Here is a 16,621-nt window from a genome sequence, read left to right as displayed (position 1 = left end):
AGATTACATCAATCAACACCACTAAAAAACACTTGATGGATTTATCATGACTCATCAGCAGGATGAGCATGTCACTCTCACAGGATAGAAGAGCCTTGAGTAAAATATTAAATTTTTTCAGTCAAGGTTGACTCCGTCTCATGGTCTTCACCAGTGAATGTCAACAACCGTGACAACAGCTGAGCAGACTAGTAAGTGGACTTGCAGTGAAGAATATGTCATCAAACTATTATTAAATACACCAGATACTTTCTATGAGATACTGGTGTTGATTGGTTCGGGTACTTTCTTTAAATCAAGTTTTAATCTTTCACAAGAAGCAAACGATTAAAATTTAATTTCGACTGTCTCATAAATAGCAACTCCAGAGAAAGCTGGAGTTCTTAAAGCTCTGTCTTTTCCTTGGCTCTATACCTTTGTATCCCTTGGTATGAAATGAACACTGCAGTCCATTAAAAATAAAACACTTTGCAGAACTTCTCTTTTGTTCAGCAAATATTTTCAGCCATCTGTACATCAACAGGGTGGTGTTCTCACAGTTCATCAGTCAACTATTTATTACACAGATCACTAAATATGCCAAGCAGCATCAATGTCATGTTTTTAAACAGTTGTTTTACAAATACGGTATTTAGAAAAAGTAAAATGTCTAAAAATTATACAGCACTACCACCAGCTCTTATATTATTCTTTCTAAAATACAGTGTTTTGTGATGTGTAAAGCTGTGTAGGCACAGAAGCTGATGCAGGTCTGCAAGTTGCTTGTCAAAATCTGAAGCAAAGATTCAGAGAAAGCCTGAATAGAAAGCAACTCTTTACAGTTTACTGGCAAGATGCTGACTTCTGGGTGTCAGAGTATTTTGCTTTTGCTGCCAACTAGTCTTTCCAGATTGTGATGCTGTCTAACATTGCTTTAGTGTATGAGCCTTTTTTTATTGTAAGTCTTGTATTGGATTAACACACAGTATGAAGGCTGTAATCATTCTTGCAAAAAAGCCTTGTCAGGTTGAATGAAGCACAGGGACCTTGGTTCAGTCTGATTGGATGTTGGTTTTCAAAGGAGATTCTTCTTTATCATCTACGAAAATAAAACACTTGGGCTCAGTGCGCTTTTCCTGCCAGGACTGTCTTCGAATTGGCTGTGTGAGTTCACATGTGTAGCTATGACCTGAGATAAAGCAGCCAAGATTACTATGCTATATATAGAAATATCTATCAGACCTAGAGACAACACAGAGACTCTTATCTGTGATTTCATCGAGTGGAGCTTCCTGTTAATTCTTCCGGTGTTCGGTGAGTCACAGAGCTTGTGGACACCGTGGCTGTGCAGTGACACTGGTCAATGACACATTAATTTCCTGGTTCCCGGGGACTCGAGTTCAGGTTCAGAATTACTAATACTACATGGATGCAGCAGTGATTTGGGATTAAAAGCTGCAGCGAGATCATATAACACAAATTCCACCATATCAGCAAATTCAGACCTTTTCATCACCCAGGAGAAAAGTGTTCATTACCACAAGTCAAACATCATCTCAGGTAGCGCTAACAGCAATCATTAATTCCGTTTTTGTGGCCATTTCAAGTTCATTCTTCAAAGATCAGAGAATTAAGGTTGCACCCTGGAAAATTACTGTGGTTATTCTTGGACTTTCTTCGAAGTGGAGTAGTCTGCCATTTATCAGACTTAAACGTTCATCACCACAGATTACGGTCCTGACCAACCATGTCTCTGTTCGACATTGACAAAACTGAACTGAGTTATTCGGAATCAAACGTTTATTGGCTCATGTGCTGACAAGCTGCTCAGGCGATGTTCCCTGACACCTCGACAAACCTGTGAAATCGGTTTTATGTATTTCTGAAAACTTCACTCTTTGAAGAGGCAAGAGCTCCGCAGTCTGAGAAAACGAACAAGACGTGAATGTCATTTTCTGATTTTCTTCTCGAGAGTGTTGGTTCCAAACTGCTCCCTTAAATGGATGGAGGAAAAGTCACCTTTTATTCCCCTTAACTGTACTTACAGCTAATTGCTGTCTCAGATGGACAGAAATTAATTTTGAAAGGTCTTTGAAGTACCCACAGTGAAGCTTTTCTGCCTTTCATACTCGGTGTGATTACTTTGGCAGCTGTATGAAGTCCTCTGCTTGTGCCTGATGAATAACTGTCAGCATGGAATTAGGCATTAAATCAAACTGGGGAGGGATTCTGTCATCACCATGCAGCACAAAAATCGTTGTTTCCCATGAAGCTGTGCTCCTCATGAAGCACATCTACACTATACACCACTGTTGTGCAAACACCAGCTATAGCATCTTCCCTTTCCTATTACGATTCCCATTTAATCAAGGATTCTCATGTGTTAGGGTCACTCCTGAAATATTGAATTTCCTCATTAGATGATGCCCATTTCCTGCATGCCGTGAGAGAAACCAGCTGCAGTCCACATTCACTGAGGTCCCAGACTGATTATTGGCGTTTAGAAATCTGCTTTTATGAAGTAAAATTGGAGCAGAGGATGGATGGCAGCAGATACTGTGCTGGCATTAAAATGTGTTCAGGGTTTCCTGGTGGGTCAGTTGGCAAAAGTTGAAAAGATGTAAATGTAAATTTTGAGTAAGAACCATTAAAGTTACAATGTTTTGATATATAAAAAAGGACTTCAGTGAAATCTGGATTGGTGATGAAAAGATTTTTTTCTAATTATAAAATATTCAGTGATGTTTTTGCTTTTCTTTTGTAGTTTTTCAATCAATTAATTGTTTGAGGCAAAAATCCATTGCTTTTTTCAGAAATTTGAATATCTGGTAGCTTTTTGACCTTCTGTGGTGGCAAATTAGATTGTATTTTGTACAATGGATTGTTGGATAGACAAACAAGGTATTACAATATGCCTTGGCCTCTGGGAAATTGACATTTTTTGTCTTTGCAAAACAAACAATAATTAAAAGATTAAGTAAATCTGATTCTGAACGCAACCATTAACTCCATCCAGCTATATCTCACAGTCTTTCTCAGCAGTCATGTTTGCTGATTTTGTGGTAGAAAACATTTAACATCTCTGTTAAAGGTCAATAAGTAGGACTTAAGTGAAGCATTTTGTCAAAACAGGACTTTAATTCCCACATTTGGTCACTGTTTAGCATTTGCGGTTGAAGAAATGATCACTTAGGTGACCCCTGAAGCTTAACACTCTGGAGTGTTGGGGTCTGAGGTTTAAAACATTTTTGGAATAAATTCCAGCTCTGCTTCATTCCTGCATTTTAATGAACTTATTTGCATACTTGTTCATGATTATCTCAGTAAAGCTTATTGATGTGAAAAGTGTCGTTACAATATTATGTCTGCTCAGCACTTTCAAACTTGGCTCCTTCTCTGTGTTTTGATTTTGGAAATACATGAAAGGATTTCTCTGCATGTGATGGAGGAAATTGTGAAAGACTATCAGTTAGGCAACAGCTGGCAACAGTTTCTGTGATCTGAAGTGTCCTCATGCAGGAAACTCTGTGACTTCTGACCTCTGACTTTTGTGATGGTGCCAAAAAAAGTAAACAAGCTGGAAAACAGTCAAAAGCACTTAAACCTCCTTGTAAACTCGAGCAAGAAGGAGGCAAGGTAATTAGAACTTGAGGGAATGGAGAGACAGATCGGATGTTTTCACATTCAGTATTTAAATGACCTTTCAGCATTGTGGAAATGACATTCTTAGAGCCAACAGTACCATGTCCTCCGTCAGATTCAGCAGAATAACCATGACATTCTCAACACCGTCAGGAAACAAAGTGGCTGATGAGAGGGAGCACTTAGTCTCTGGTATCAGTAATCTTGACACGTGTGAATGCAGCCTCAGCGTCTTCTCACTGTAGAGCGAAGCGAGTGTTTTCGGAACACAGAGAAGCCATGATGTACTGAACTGCTGATTTCTTTGGGCAGCGCATTAAGCAGCACACCCAACTTAAAGCATTTGGAAAAACTCGACTGTGTATTGATTGAGTAGTGGCTCACTCAAAGTCCACCTATTAATTACAGAAATAAAGTTAGACTACATTTTGTAAGAAGAAACTTTATTTTCCCCACAGGTGAGAGCACTGAATGAACTAAAAGCCTTTGAATTGACTTAGTTATAGAAGTGCTCAGCAAACAAAAAGCCAGAATTTAAAGTTTCTTCATTCAAACCTATTTAGTTTTGATTTGTTTTTGCCACACTTGAAATTGTCTGAATGCCTTTTTTTATCAGTCATTTGACATTTTCGCTGAGGGAGACGTCGCTGTTGTTTCTCTCTTACTGAGTGTTATCTTCAAAGAAAACTCAGGCATCAGCTTGAAGTGAGATTTGTTCGTCTTTTGTGTTTTTGCTTAAACGCTCAACTAAAGTGTGTCGCAACTTCGGGAAGAGCTTTGTGTTTTCTACTGTGAGGATGGTGTGTGCTTTCTGTTCTGTGTCACTGTATGTGTGCTTACCTTAGTTTATTAGGTTTTCTCAAATAGTAACCAGATTTTAATGACATTTGGTGGAAGATTACAGTAGGACACCAGCTAAGAAACAAGTGATTTGTTTTTGCTGTGGATCCAGGAATAGATTTTACATTGTGGGGTGTGGCGTTTTTGGAATACATATATATAGGGATATTGCAACATTTTTATAATTTCCTCACAAAAATGCAGGCCTTATTTAATGAAAAATCTGATATGCTACATGTTAAGTGTCAAAAAAATGTGCAGCCTTGAGATAGCAGTGTTTTTAGGCAAATAAATGCAAATAATGTCAATTGCAAGCGGTGATTATGAAAGGATGTACAGTATGTTTGCATTAGTAAGTCTGTAGTAAGAACACATGTCGTTTTCTGTCTGGCAGGAATTAAGTGATGGAGTGTGGGCTGTTTAAATGTTTAGTGCAGACACACAGTGAGAACCTCATTGGGCATGTTAGCGCTCTTAAAGCAGCACACATCAATATTTTTGCATGAACAATAGATGGATGTGTCGGAAAGCAATTTAGTTGCAGTTTCTAAGGGACAGGGCAATGGCGATTTTAGGGGGTGGCCTGGGGTGGCCGGGGCCACCCCTGAAATCTCATTGGCCACCCCTGCGGCCACCCCAGATCTGATAGGTAGTTGGTCACATGGGCGTAACGGACGCGGGGTACGCATGGGACATGTCCCCCGCACTTTCCACATCTGTCCCTTCTGTCCCCCGCACTTTTTTCAGCCGTTACAACAGCTAAACCCGTTATTAGCATTCAGTAACGTGTTTTCCCGAGCTGTCTTTGAATGCACCATGAGCGCATGCTAACGCAGGAGTTCCAGAGGAGACGTGCTGCTGTGCTGAGCAGTGCTGAACGTGCGTCTGGAGTAATGTTTAGCAAACCAGCCAGAGCCAGCAAGAAGCAAAAAACTTTACACAGTTCTTTCCAAACAAACCGTGTAAGTTGTGTGACCTTGTTGGATGTACACAATGTTAGACTTGTTAGCTAAATGATGACAAGGTAAAACGTGGCAATATATCAATATGTTAAGCTAGTTAACAATAATTTAAATGTGGTTACCTCTGTTACATTACTGCTAATTAGTTTATTCTTGGAATAAACCCAGTCCTCTTTAATTTCTGGGCAGAAGATGTGCTCACAATTGCTCTCCATGTATTTAAGTCTTTTGGTCCCAAAAGAGGAGAGTCAGGGAGGAGAAAAAAGAATAGGCTATCTATGGTATAAAAGTGGTTAAATTTACAACTATTTTTACTGCTTCTCTTTCAAATTCTATCTCAGAATTTTGATTTTCAGATTTTTTTAAATGATTATTTCCATAACAAAGAGCAGAGTCAGCCAGGAGATGGACCAGAGGTGGCGGCCAGCAGTAATGTTGACCATGCAGGGTCTGCAGAGGTGAAAAAATATATATAAGTGGCTGAGAAAAAAATATGTATCTATGGGTTAAAGTGATTTTGAGGTTAAATTCTACTGCAATTTTTACTCTTCCTAATGCTATTTCAGAATTTTTCTTACCACATTTTTAATGTTTATTGCCATAACAGAAAGAGCAGAGTCAGGGAGGAGATGGATTAGAGGCCAGCAGCAGGGACAAGGATGTAGGGTCTTTACAGATAAGGAGAGATTATAACTTCCTGAAAATAAGATATCTATTGCAGGGAGAAACCAGGCAGTACTGATCATTTCATGTTCAGTGTTTGGCACCTTTGGCTACTCGTCCAGTAGATGTTCAAGGGACATTGTTGTCAACTCAACTAGAGTTTGGCCACTAAAACTTTAGATTTTATAGTTTAAAGTTTTATACTTTATAGTTTAAAGAACTAGCCTAGTTGGTCCCCTGGTATTGTACTGTGGCTGTTAGGGATTGTGTGGTTCTTTAGCCACTAAGGACGGTGCAATTAAATGTAAGAGAATGATAAATCGCTCTGAAAAATTTGTCCCCCTCACTTCTGAGATGGTGGTTACGCCCATGGTTGGTCAAGTTCGTCAACACGAGAAACAAGAGATATTCTGTCAATCAATGATAGAAACGTCACACGTGTAGCTACTACACAAGGTGCTCGGATATTTTTTTACAATGCTGGTTTTGCCACTCAACACTTAGATGCCGGACTTCTGTTCAGCCTATGGATGCTCTAATGAGCGCTGTAAGGAAACAAGAGCTCGTGGGGTTACTTTTCACATGTAAGATGTATGTAAGGAATAATATATTGTTAGCAGGTTGTCATAGCTAGAGTGAAATAAACGCCGAGAAGATGGATAGAACCCCATCAGCTCCGTGTCTGGCTTCTACCCATGATCTAACCAGCTCTCTACATCATCCTGTGTATTACACAGCTGCTTACCGGTGAAATAACTAATCTGAGACAATTTTTTGTTTAAAATTCGATGTTATGAATCTAGCGTTCCTAGCAACTTACTGCAGTAATTGGTACAAGATGGCGCTTCAGTTAGTAAAGCAACAATACAGGTGACACAGTTGATGAGCTGATGACTGATAATGTTATTCTACAGGATGAGTTGAGAGCAGTTGAATTTTGCTAATCTAATCTAATTTGTGAAGAGATGAGGACTTTAATCCAAGGAAATGGCTCTTAGAAAATTTGTACCCTATCCTGAACATATTTTACTGATTTAGAGTAGTTAAAATGACCAGATATAATTGAGGACTGTAATAATGGGAAATGGAATTTAAAAATAAACCAGAATAGACACCTTTATTCAACAGGAAATCATGGGAGAAAGAGGGGATGTCACATGCAGCAAAGTACTGGGGTTTGAACTGTGGTCGGCTGCGTACATGGCATTAAACTCCGCTATGCCATAGCCACCCCACACTAGCTTTGTGTCCCATCAAGGCCACCCCGGTAAAAAAGTCCTGGATACGCCACTGGGACAGGGTTAATGTGTTAAAGGCAGGTTTTACATGCGTTACAGTTCAAAAGTTTGGGGTCACCCAGACCATTTTATGTTTTCCATGAAAACTCACACTTTTATTCATGTGCTAACATAATTGCACAAAGGTTTTCTAATCATCAATTAGCCTTTCGACACCTTTAGCTAGCACAATGTAGCATTAGAACACAGGAGTGATGGTTGCTGGAAATGTTCCTCTGTACCCCTATGGAGATATTCCATTAAAAACCAGCCATTTCCAGCTAGAATAGTCATTTACCACATTAACAATATCGAGACTGTATTTCTGATTCATTTATTGTTCATTGAAAAATAATGCTTTTCTTTCAAAAATAAGGACGTTTCTTAGTGACCCCAAACCTTTGAACACAAGTATATATATTATTTTTACTTTTGGTATGCAAATATCATTAATGCAACACGACAGAAAGCTCAAGGACATCAATAGTCAATGAAATAGATGAGATACATAGTTACGCAGAAGTGAATGCATGAGAGGCAGAGAGATGTGAAGATGAAAAGAGGAGCACGTAAGAGGATATATGAAAAGGAAGAAGGCGTAAATGATGAGGAGAGATTGATGGGTAAAGAAAGTGGAGACGACCAGGTGAGGATGGGTTAACTAGGTGTGGTGTAAGTAGTCCTGACAGGCCATTAGATGTCTGCATAAGGGTTCCAACAGTAGTTAACTTATTAACTTTATTTTAAATGAATGCTGCTCCAAGCTAATCAATTTCAGTCGAGACAGTTCCTTACCAGGGTGAACTGAATTAGCCCCAGGCCTGCATTCTGCAAATTTACACCTCTGTCCATGAGTTGAAATGTATGCAGGAGAAGACATTAATAATTGATGCTGTTACAAAACACATGATAGCGAGACTGCAGCAAGATAGAAGATGATGTATGCTGCAAACTTAAGGGATCAGCTATGATTGCCTGCACTTGGACCTAATGTACTTTTACCCTTTTAATGAGTTTCAAGAGGTTATTTGGAATATGTACAGTTCATGAATGTCTGCTTCAATTCTCCACAGTGACTCATAGCATTTTACTATGCGTAATCACTGCAAGAAATCTACAGGTTTCGGAGGAATTACAGCAGACTGACTTTGAAATTACAATGTCAGTCTGTGAGTACAAAGGGTGCCGGGTTTGTCTCCTGTCAGCTGCTGTAATAAGGGTAATGGGAACCATGAATGAGTAATACTTTGGCCTTTCACAACAACGTCTGTTAAGGTTTCATTAAGTAAAGCACTAAAGCATTACCCCAGTGTAGCTCCTCAGTGGCTAACAATAGATTGTTGTGGTCGTACATGGCAGCTCAAGCTTTCTGTGATCTTCTGTAACTAAATATGATGCTAATTGGGAATTGCTGGCCTTTCCTATCTGCTAAATGTCAGTTTTTCAGTAACTAAGAACAGCTTTGTTTTTAACTTCATGACCACTTGTGATTTGCGACGTCTCCAATGGGTTTGATTGGGTCACAGTGTTTATTCACTCATTAAATAGCTTTGAATCCTTTTGTTTGAAGCTAAGGGGGGGGGGGGGGGGAGTACTTATTTTTTGCAGCTACAGGGTAGTATTCACATATTAAGACTAATGTGTATCCAGAAAGTGCTGCTGGAAAAATTCTTGTGACAAGACAGAATAGAATTCGGGTGCCAGAGGTTGCTAAATTGAATATGCTTCATTTTACATCTCTGCCTCTGGGGTCCATCCACCACTAGCCACTGTGGTATCAGGTCTGACTTCCTAACTGAAACCAGATCTGTTGATTTCAAAGTGCCCTCTAAGATCTCAATGAGGATTGGTTGATATTACCCAGCTCTGCATGTCCAACCCATTCCCCTCCCTCGGATGCAAAGGGGGAAACCGAACCCTGCCCTGTCTAGCCTTCTTGGAACATTTAGTTTGGGTGAACCCCTCTGCTACCATCAGTATTCAGCAAGTCACCACTACAGCAAGACCATACCCAGAAATCACAGAGGTGAGATCTGAACTTTTTTTGGAGAAAATGGGAGCTCCAGAGGAGGAAGCACCTCGTCCGCCCTCAGACATCACTGTGTTTGGTGCTAACTGTACCCTCCACGGCCTCAGCCACATATTCCTGCCCGGTGGAGTGACTATCCGACGGTTGCTTTGGGCTGCCGCATTCAGCTCCTCCCTTTCCATCTTCCTGCTCCAAGTGGCCGACCGTGTGATTGAGTACTACCGGTACCCCCATGTCACCATACTGGATGAAATGGACAGCCCCGTCATGTATTTCCCAGCCATCACCATCTGCAACTACAACAGCTTTCGAAAGTCTCAGATCCGCAGGAATGACATCTTCTGGATGGCGGGGATGCTGGGTGTGGAACAAGGGGACTTTGATGATTTTATGGCTGCTATAGGGCAACCATCAGACAACAGCAAGTTCTTCCCCAGCAAGACCTTCAACATGCTGGAGTTTGTGCAGAGGACTAGCCACAACATAGATGAAATGTTGCTTGACTGCAAATATAGAGGCAAAGATTGCGGTCCAGAGAACTTTACTACAGTAAGTACAGCTCCAACTGTGCTCAAGCTTTAGCCTCGGATAAAATCAGTGCAAGCAGCGCCAGAATCAGTGTAGGAAAAACTCAAGGTGGTGAACTGTGAGAGAATGACAGTAGGATGAATGCAGATTTAATATTCAACACAATATTTAGAAAAAGTCACAAATAGTATGTTAGAAATCTTTAATATGACAACAACATTGATTGGGAGCCTAAAAGCAAAATTTCTGACATATGCAGGAGCCTTGGGCAAAAATGCCAACAACTGTGAGCTGTTTAATAGTCATTACACTACACGTTGAATGCTTCATTCTGCCCACGGTGAAATGAAAAATGAGTCAGTTTATGTTTATGAACACCAGGAGACATTACAGCAGTGATCTGTTGCATGAAGTCTGTTTTTTGTTTTTGTTTTGTTTTTGTTTTTTTTATAAAATGAACACTGTCATGATGAACATATGCACATCAGATGTCGTTAGGGGAAGAGACGTCACTTTGGTTCAAATTATGTTGTCATTTCATAATTGTTTTTTAACATAATCCCCCTTTTTTAAATATTTAACCGCATGTTTGTGGAAAGATTAAGTAGCTTTAGGGGGAACAATAGGTATGGGGGCGTAAGACAGGAAAAGTTTCTGAGGAATACTAATAAAGCAGTCCTTTATCTCTGTTTACAAGTGCTAGTGCCAAAAGCAGCAAGATATTTTCCTGGGCCTTTATTGCGATGCCAATATTTATACTGTGTCCAATTCTTCATTTTGCTACTACTATTAATAGTCACTTTTGAAGGAGAAATAAGACCGACTTTCTTAAGTGTCCTCGGAAACGTGTAAACTACTGCGGTGCCATATGGTTCAACAAATCTCTGCTGACATCATGCATCATGCATAATGGAGCAAACATATGCTGTTTTCAGGACCAGTAGAGTTTTTAGCATGTTATTGTTTTTCTTTGTAAATACCTCAGAAGAGTCATCATCTTTATCGTGTCATCTCACAAAATCAAAAACGCATAACGGCAGCAAAACAAAACGGTGTCACTGTAGTTATGAAAAGGTTATTTTTTTTAAACACATGCTTCCATTTTTTTTTTTTGTAAACCCCAGTTTTTTGTCACCTTTATTTTCAGGCCTCTTACCAAAGAGATAAAATCATGTCAGCAGAATTTGAATGGAACTTAATCGTCCTGCTGCAGAGACAGGGGAAGGATTGTATTTCGATGAAATGGGCCATTGATTTGAGTGATGAAAGCCTAGCACCAAGATGGGCTTGTCATGCTGCACAATTCCTTTGCAACCCAGCAGTGAAACCGAGGCAAATGATTTATACTAATTACTTAGTAGTTCTACAGTGGCAGTGCTGTTATTTTGTGTGAGAGACCGTAGTTTGAATTGAAAGATAAAGTTAGGTTTACAGCAAAACCTGCTATAAGAATGGCTTCAGAGTTGTGCATGTAAATGGCTTACTAGATGGTTCCAAAACCAAAACGGCACATCTAAGCTCATAAAAGCAGATTTTGATATCTCTGTGGTCAGTCAGGTGACCTTGGCTTTTTCACATCCCCATGCACAAAGGGCAAATTTCAGCTAAATGTCAGAAACTGGAGATGCGCTGAGGGCCTAAGTATAGAGGGGACTAATTAAAGATTCATGGAGCTGCCTGAATTCCCCCTCCTCGATTCCCCCGGCCTGCTGATCTTACTGTGGGAGGCTCAGAGGCAGGTCCTCTCACAGGAGATGAGATGGGATGGAACTGAGATTAGCCATTATATACTTCAGCAACATCACTGCAAAATGACTCACGCAAGGTCTTGACAACATCTAACAATTAGCTCTCTGCATGGGAAAAAATCTGAGAAAATGTGCGCATTAAATCACTCAAATGCCTCTGATGATACATTTCACTTTGGAGTGCGTTTGGGTTTGAAATTAAAACGACAGTCCATTAGAATAAACAGACTGTTCTGCTTTCCAATTTCAAACCATCACTGTGTTATTATCTTTGCTGTCCTAGAATTTACCCCATCAACTATAAAACCCTTAAGCCTTTGCAGGAGTTTTTTAGAATGATTTTATTGTTCGCCTTTAAGTTCATGCATGTGGATGTTTGTGTGCTATTTTTGTGTCAAAGTTAGACAACGTACCAGCGGCTGAAGAAACTCAGCATGCCTACAGTGACAGGATAGACCAGATGTTTCAACTAATGAGCTGGATATGGGTGCATTCGAACTGAGAAATCTCAGAGAGGAAATATCAAGTGCAATTATTCCCTCTGCATAAAGTAATGGAATATTTTGGGGGGTAGGATGCTGTAATTTACTGGAGGAGAATCGGTCTCATATATTAAAAGGCTGGCAGATGGTAGATGCTAGAAAATTTCTACCTCGGGCTCCAGATATATGCAGAAGCATAGCGTTGACTGTGCATGTGTCAGACTGTGGCAACAAGCTAAATGTGTGAAGAGTGTCCACTTTTGCGTGTCAGACGTTGTATGCATCTATATTAAAGATAATATTTTTAGATTTCAATACAACAGGTCATCCAAATACCTTTCCTGGAGGAGCTTTTATTTCATTATCAGATTAATCTCCTGCCTCCATGTTGGTGCCGTACACGCTGTCTGTGAACTGGTGTGTGATTGATTACCTCATTAATGCTCAAAAGCGTAAGCACCCCAACTCATTGCTGTGGATTAAACCTGCAAGACTGGCTCTGCCCAAATAAATCATCTGTCAGTGTGTATATGCAGGATGCATGCTGAAGTTGGTGTAATATCATTTCAATCGATCACCAGCTCAGTACTTTAGCTGGCTCGCTCCACTGCAGAGAGTTGATTCTAACACATTTATCCTATTACCGTTCATCTTCTATGTTGTGGCTGAGCTTCCTGTCCAGGCATTTGTTTGCATTGAAACCAAAGAGCTTAAACACTTCTTAATGTGATATTATAGCTTGTCTGTGGTGATGGCAGATTTCAGGGTTTGCCAAACCAGAAGCAGGATGTGGTGTTTCACTTAATTCTCTGTGGTATTGTCTAGAGGCTGAAGTTGACTTTAGAGGTCAAAGAAAAGAGAAAGGTGAGTAAAGGAAGCAGATGTGAGGATTGAGTGTTGGAAGTGTTCAGAAACAGAGCCTGGCTGCAGACAGAGGCAGGAAATAGGCAGTAAGGGAGCTGGGAGTGAAAAAAAGACAGAATAGTAGCAGCTTATACGATTGAGATGTGGAAGACGGTGGAGAGCAAGAAACGGAGTCGAAGGAGAGCACTAAGACAAAATGGAAACAGGAGAGAAAACAGAAAAGGAGGCTGAGCTGTGCTTAGATTGAGGTGGGACTTGGGACTCGACTGAGGACTGACACGTCATTGTGATTCAGCCTGCTTTTGGAGCCGAGCCAGCGCCACAGAGCACAACTGGAAGCATTAGGAGAGATGAAGGGAAGAGGTGTGTGAAGGAGCACAAAATTACAGCGCTGCCCAGAGCATGAACAGGGAGGGGAGGGGAGATAAAATAAAACCCCACAGTGCAAACAATGAAATAAACAAATCTGAGGCAGTGAGCGCAGATGACAGGCCAGATAACAAATACCTAATGTGTTTGTTCCATTACTCAGTGTCAGTAAAGGCCAATGTGGGAGTCACTGTTACTGTAAGTGCAGTATTGGCAGTGCGATCAATGGCACTGAGGAGGAATACTGAAGGAATTCATTGAGGGGACGCTGTGCAAGGATGCTTTTTGCTGACTTGCACATCAGGCAGCAGATACTACCAGAGGCAGACATTGAAGGTGCCAGTTGACAGAACCTCTTAAGTTAATTAGCTTGTTAGGTGGAGACACCGGACACAAGTGTGCCTCTGTCCAAAACCAATAGAGCTATAATGTTATGTTGTAGACTGCCAGCCTCCTGGCATCCTATGATGTCCCAACAAAAGCATAAATTGTACCTGATAATTACCAGATTTTCATGAGACAGAGATGACTCATGATTTCGTATCACATGTCCTTTTGAGCTTGAATTACCTGCGGTGGCCATATTTAGCTTTCGTTTCCACTAATAGCCTCGGGGATCTACATCCTGCTCTCTTAGCCAATAAAAGCCTTGTACCTTCCTAACTATATCACTATCTTCTTTCAAGTAAACTGAGATTCCCCTCGACACCACGTGTCAGAGGAAGCCAGGCATGAGACATTGCTGGAAATAGGAAAACGTCTTTTGTTTAGTTTTGTTTTTTGAAGTATTTAAAGGTAACTCGCTTTCAAAAATCCTTTACATTGAGATTGTACAATGATAGATCTTTGAATAATGGAAAGGGAGATTATTGGTGGATGTTTAAAGATATGCTTTGATTCATAATACATACAGGAAAACATTCTTGATGGAATGCAGTGACTCTATAACACTTTTAGGGTGCTGGCAAGTGCTTACTTTGCTTAATTTCTGGGCAAGCCGGCAAAATGGATTCAGGGATGGATACCAAAAGCTTCCAGCTGAGCAAACAAGATGAGAGCATGCTAGAAAAAATGACATTATCCTTGCAAATGAAAAGTACCAGTGAGGAAATTCGAGGAGTGAGTTTATCAAAGTGTGACTGCAGGCTGCTGACTGAAAGCTTGAGTGACAGCACAAGGTTTTTTTTTCTCGTTTTCTGTCTAGAATGGAACAAGGGGAAAAAGACAGCAGGTGTAGCCAGCTGCATCTGTTTTTTATTGATACAGACTGCATCTGCCCTCCACCTGGTCTGCTTGTGAGGATATAGTGTACATACGCTGTGTCAGAAATGTGTATTATTACTGTAGTTTACAGTAAGTAACCTGAACAACATGCCGCAGTAAATTAAAAACACAGCAGTTTTCCGGGGAAAAAAGTTTTGCAGATAACAAAATGCACGCTGAATTTGTGCTCCTTCAAAACAGCTTTTGGGGTAATTTTACTTATTAAAATTTCTTACAAAGTACATGCCAATATTTCTCCCTTTTGATGAATTTTATATGAGGTATTTCACAGTATGAGCCTCTCTTCACTGAAGATCCATTCTGGCTTCCCTTGCACTACTTGTGCAGCATACAGAGAGGCTGTGTTGCTTTTTAAGGCAGAAAGAGGTTAGTTTCATTTAGAGGCAGGCCACAAGATGTCTCCCTCTGCTAAAGAAGCTGCCTGTCCACTAGAGTGACAGTCTGATTGCAAATGCTTAGCTCTCCGTCTTTTCTGTCTGTCTGTCTCGTCCAGATTTGCATTTGTTTAGTCATTTAGAACCAGAACCAGAATGTATAAACTAGTTTCGTGGCCTTGATTTTAGACTCTGAAATTCTGTGGGAGTCAAGTTGTTGAAGTTTTCATGTGAAGCTGAGCGTGACATGCTGCATATCAAGTAACTCAATGAGGAATCCTTACCTCATGGTTGATGGACTCTGGTCATAATATGTGAAACATGTGGTTGTTATTCAACTAAATCAGCTCCGTTCATTCGATCAATAAATGCCACAGAATTTTATAAGGATGAGACGTATGTCATGTTACTTGTTCTTACGTACTTGTCTGATGAGTCTGTTCAAACTTAAAATTTATTGAACAGGTAAATCTAATGCTGTCAGTGTTAATTTTAACATTTGTACAACCAAGAAATGGATCATTTCTAGTTAGAACAGAGCTGACTGACTGAATATCAATTTTTAAAACCCTTTTCAGTCATCTTTAAGTAACTAACATTCTCTGATTTTTACTTTTCAGTTTAATTATGATGGTCAGATAAAACTATAAATTTGGAGATCCAGAGACTGAATGTGAATTTTCCACTTTTTTTATGAGAATTATTTTCACTCTGCAATGAATTGATTAATTGAGAAAATAATAGACTATATATTGATTAATTTATAATCTAAGTACCTGCTCGCTGCATCCTTTTTTCTTTTCATTTTGCTAGTTAACATATTGAGATAGTAAGCGTGTGCCACATTTACTGTCCCTCTGGCTACAACAGGACACGCTAGAATGGTTTTGTATGGAGTGGTCTGAGCCGCTGTGTTTGTTTCCCATTTACTGACCCTGGACTGTGCCCCAGAACAGCAATTTTTTGTTTTCAGCACACCCACAGAGCAGACAGCTAGCCGACTGTGAGGAGAATTTCACAGAATTTGGCAAAAAAAAAAAATGCATTGGATTAGAATCACTCCACATTTCTACTAATGACTCTTTTCTTAATTAATCATTAATTGTTTGCTCTGTAAAATATCAGAAAATTGAGCAAGATGTCACAATCACAATTACCGAGAGCTCAAGGTAACATAATCAAATCACTTATTTTCTCACAGCAACAATTTATCATCATATGTGCAAATCACAAAAGACTAAGAAAACCTTAAATCATCTGCTAAATGATCGCATCAGTTCAGCTCTGCATTAGCTGAACATAACTACTCAATGGGGCTTTTATATTTTCCACCTTGATCCCTGTGCTATTGGTGCTCGGTGGGTTTGTGATGTGCATCTAATTGCTGCCAGGACTTCGTTTGGTGTTGAACGTCCTCACTGGCCCTTGAAGGAGCTCTTCCCTTTACCCAGTCAAAACTCTGCTCCTCCTCTAATGAGACCTCTGGGGTTCATCTTGGCTTCGACATAAAAGAGGATGGTTAATGTCAATCCCTGACAGTCTAAGGGATCGCTGAGTTGGTCTTTAAGCTGGCCAATAAA

The 16,621-nt window shown here is 40.1% G+C and overlaps 1 protein-coding gene across 3 annotated transcripts in view; it reads left to right on the top strand.

The window, feature by feature from the left end:
* The window catches only part of asic1c (acid-sensing (proton-gated) ion channel 1c), a 108,011-nt gene that overhangs the window by 63,775 nt on the left and 27,615 nt on the right, over positions 1 to 16,621 (top strand). Inside the window, exon 1 of one of the 3 annotated variants that reach the window (XM_051953749.1) lies at positions 9,345 to 9,941. The exons of the other annotated variants lie outside the window; for them this stretch is intronic. Coding sequence (XP_051809709.1) covers positions 9,417 to 9,941 — 525 coding nt within the window. The 5' untranslated portion in view covers positions 9,345 to 9,416. Of the gene's footprint in view, positions 1 to 9,344; positions 9,942 to 16,621 lie in introns of those variants that run through there. 3 annotated transcript variants of the gene reach the window in all.

This window comes from Acanthochromis polyacanthus, chromosome 9, assembly GCF_021347895.1.
Source record: "Acanthochromis polyacanthus isolate Apoly-LR-REF ecotype Palm Island chromosome 9, KAUST_Apoly_ChrSc, whole genome shotgun sequence".
Classification (NCBI taxonomy): Eukaryota; Metazoa; Chordata; class Actinopteri; family Pomacentridae; genus Acanthochromis; species Acanthochromis polyacanthus.
This window is presented reverse-complemented; position numbering and strand designations above follow the sequence as displayed.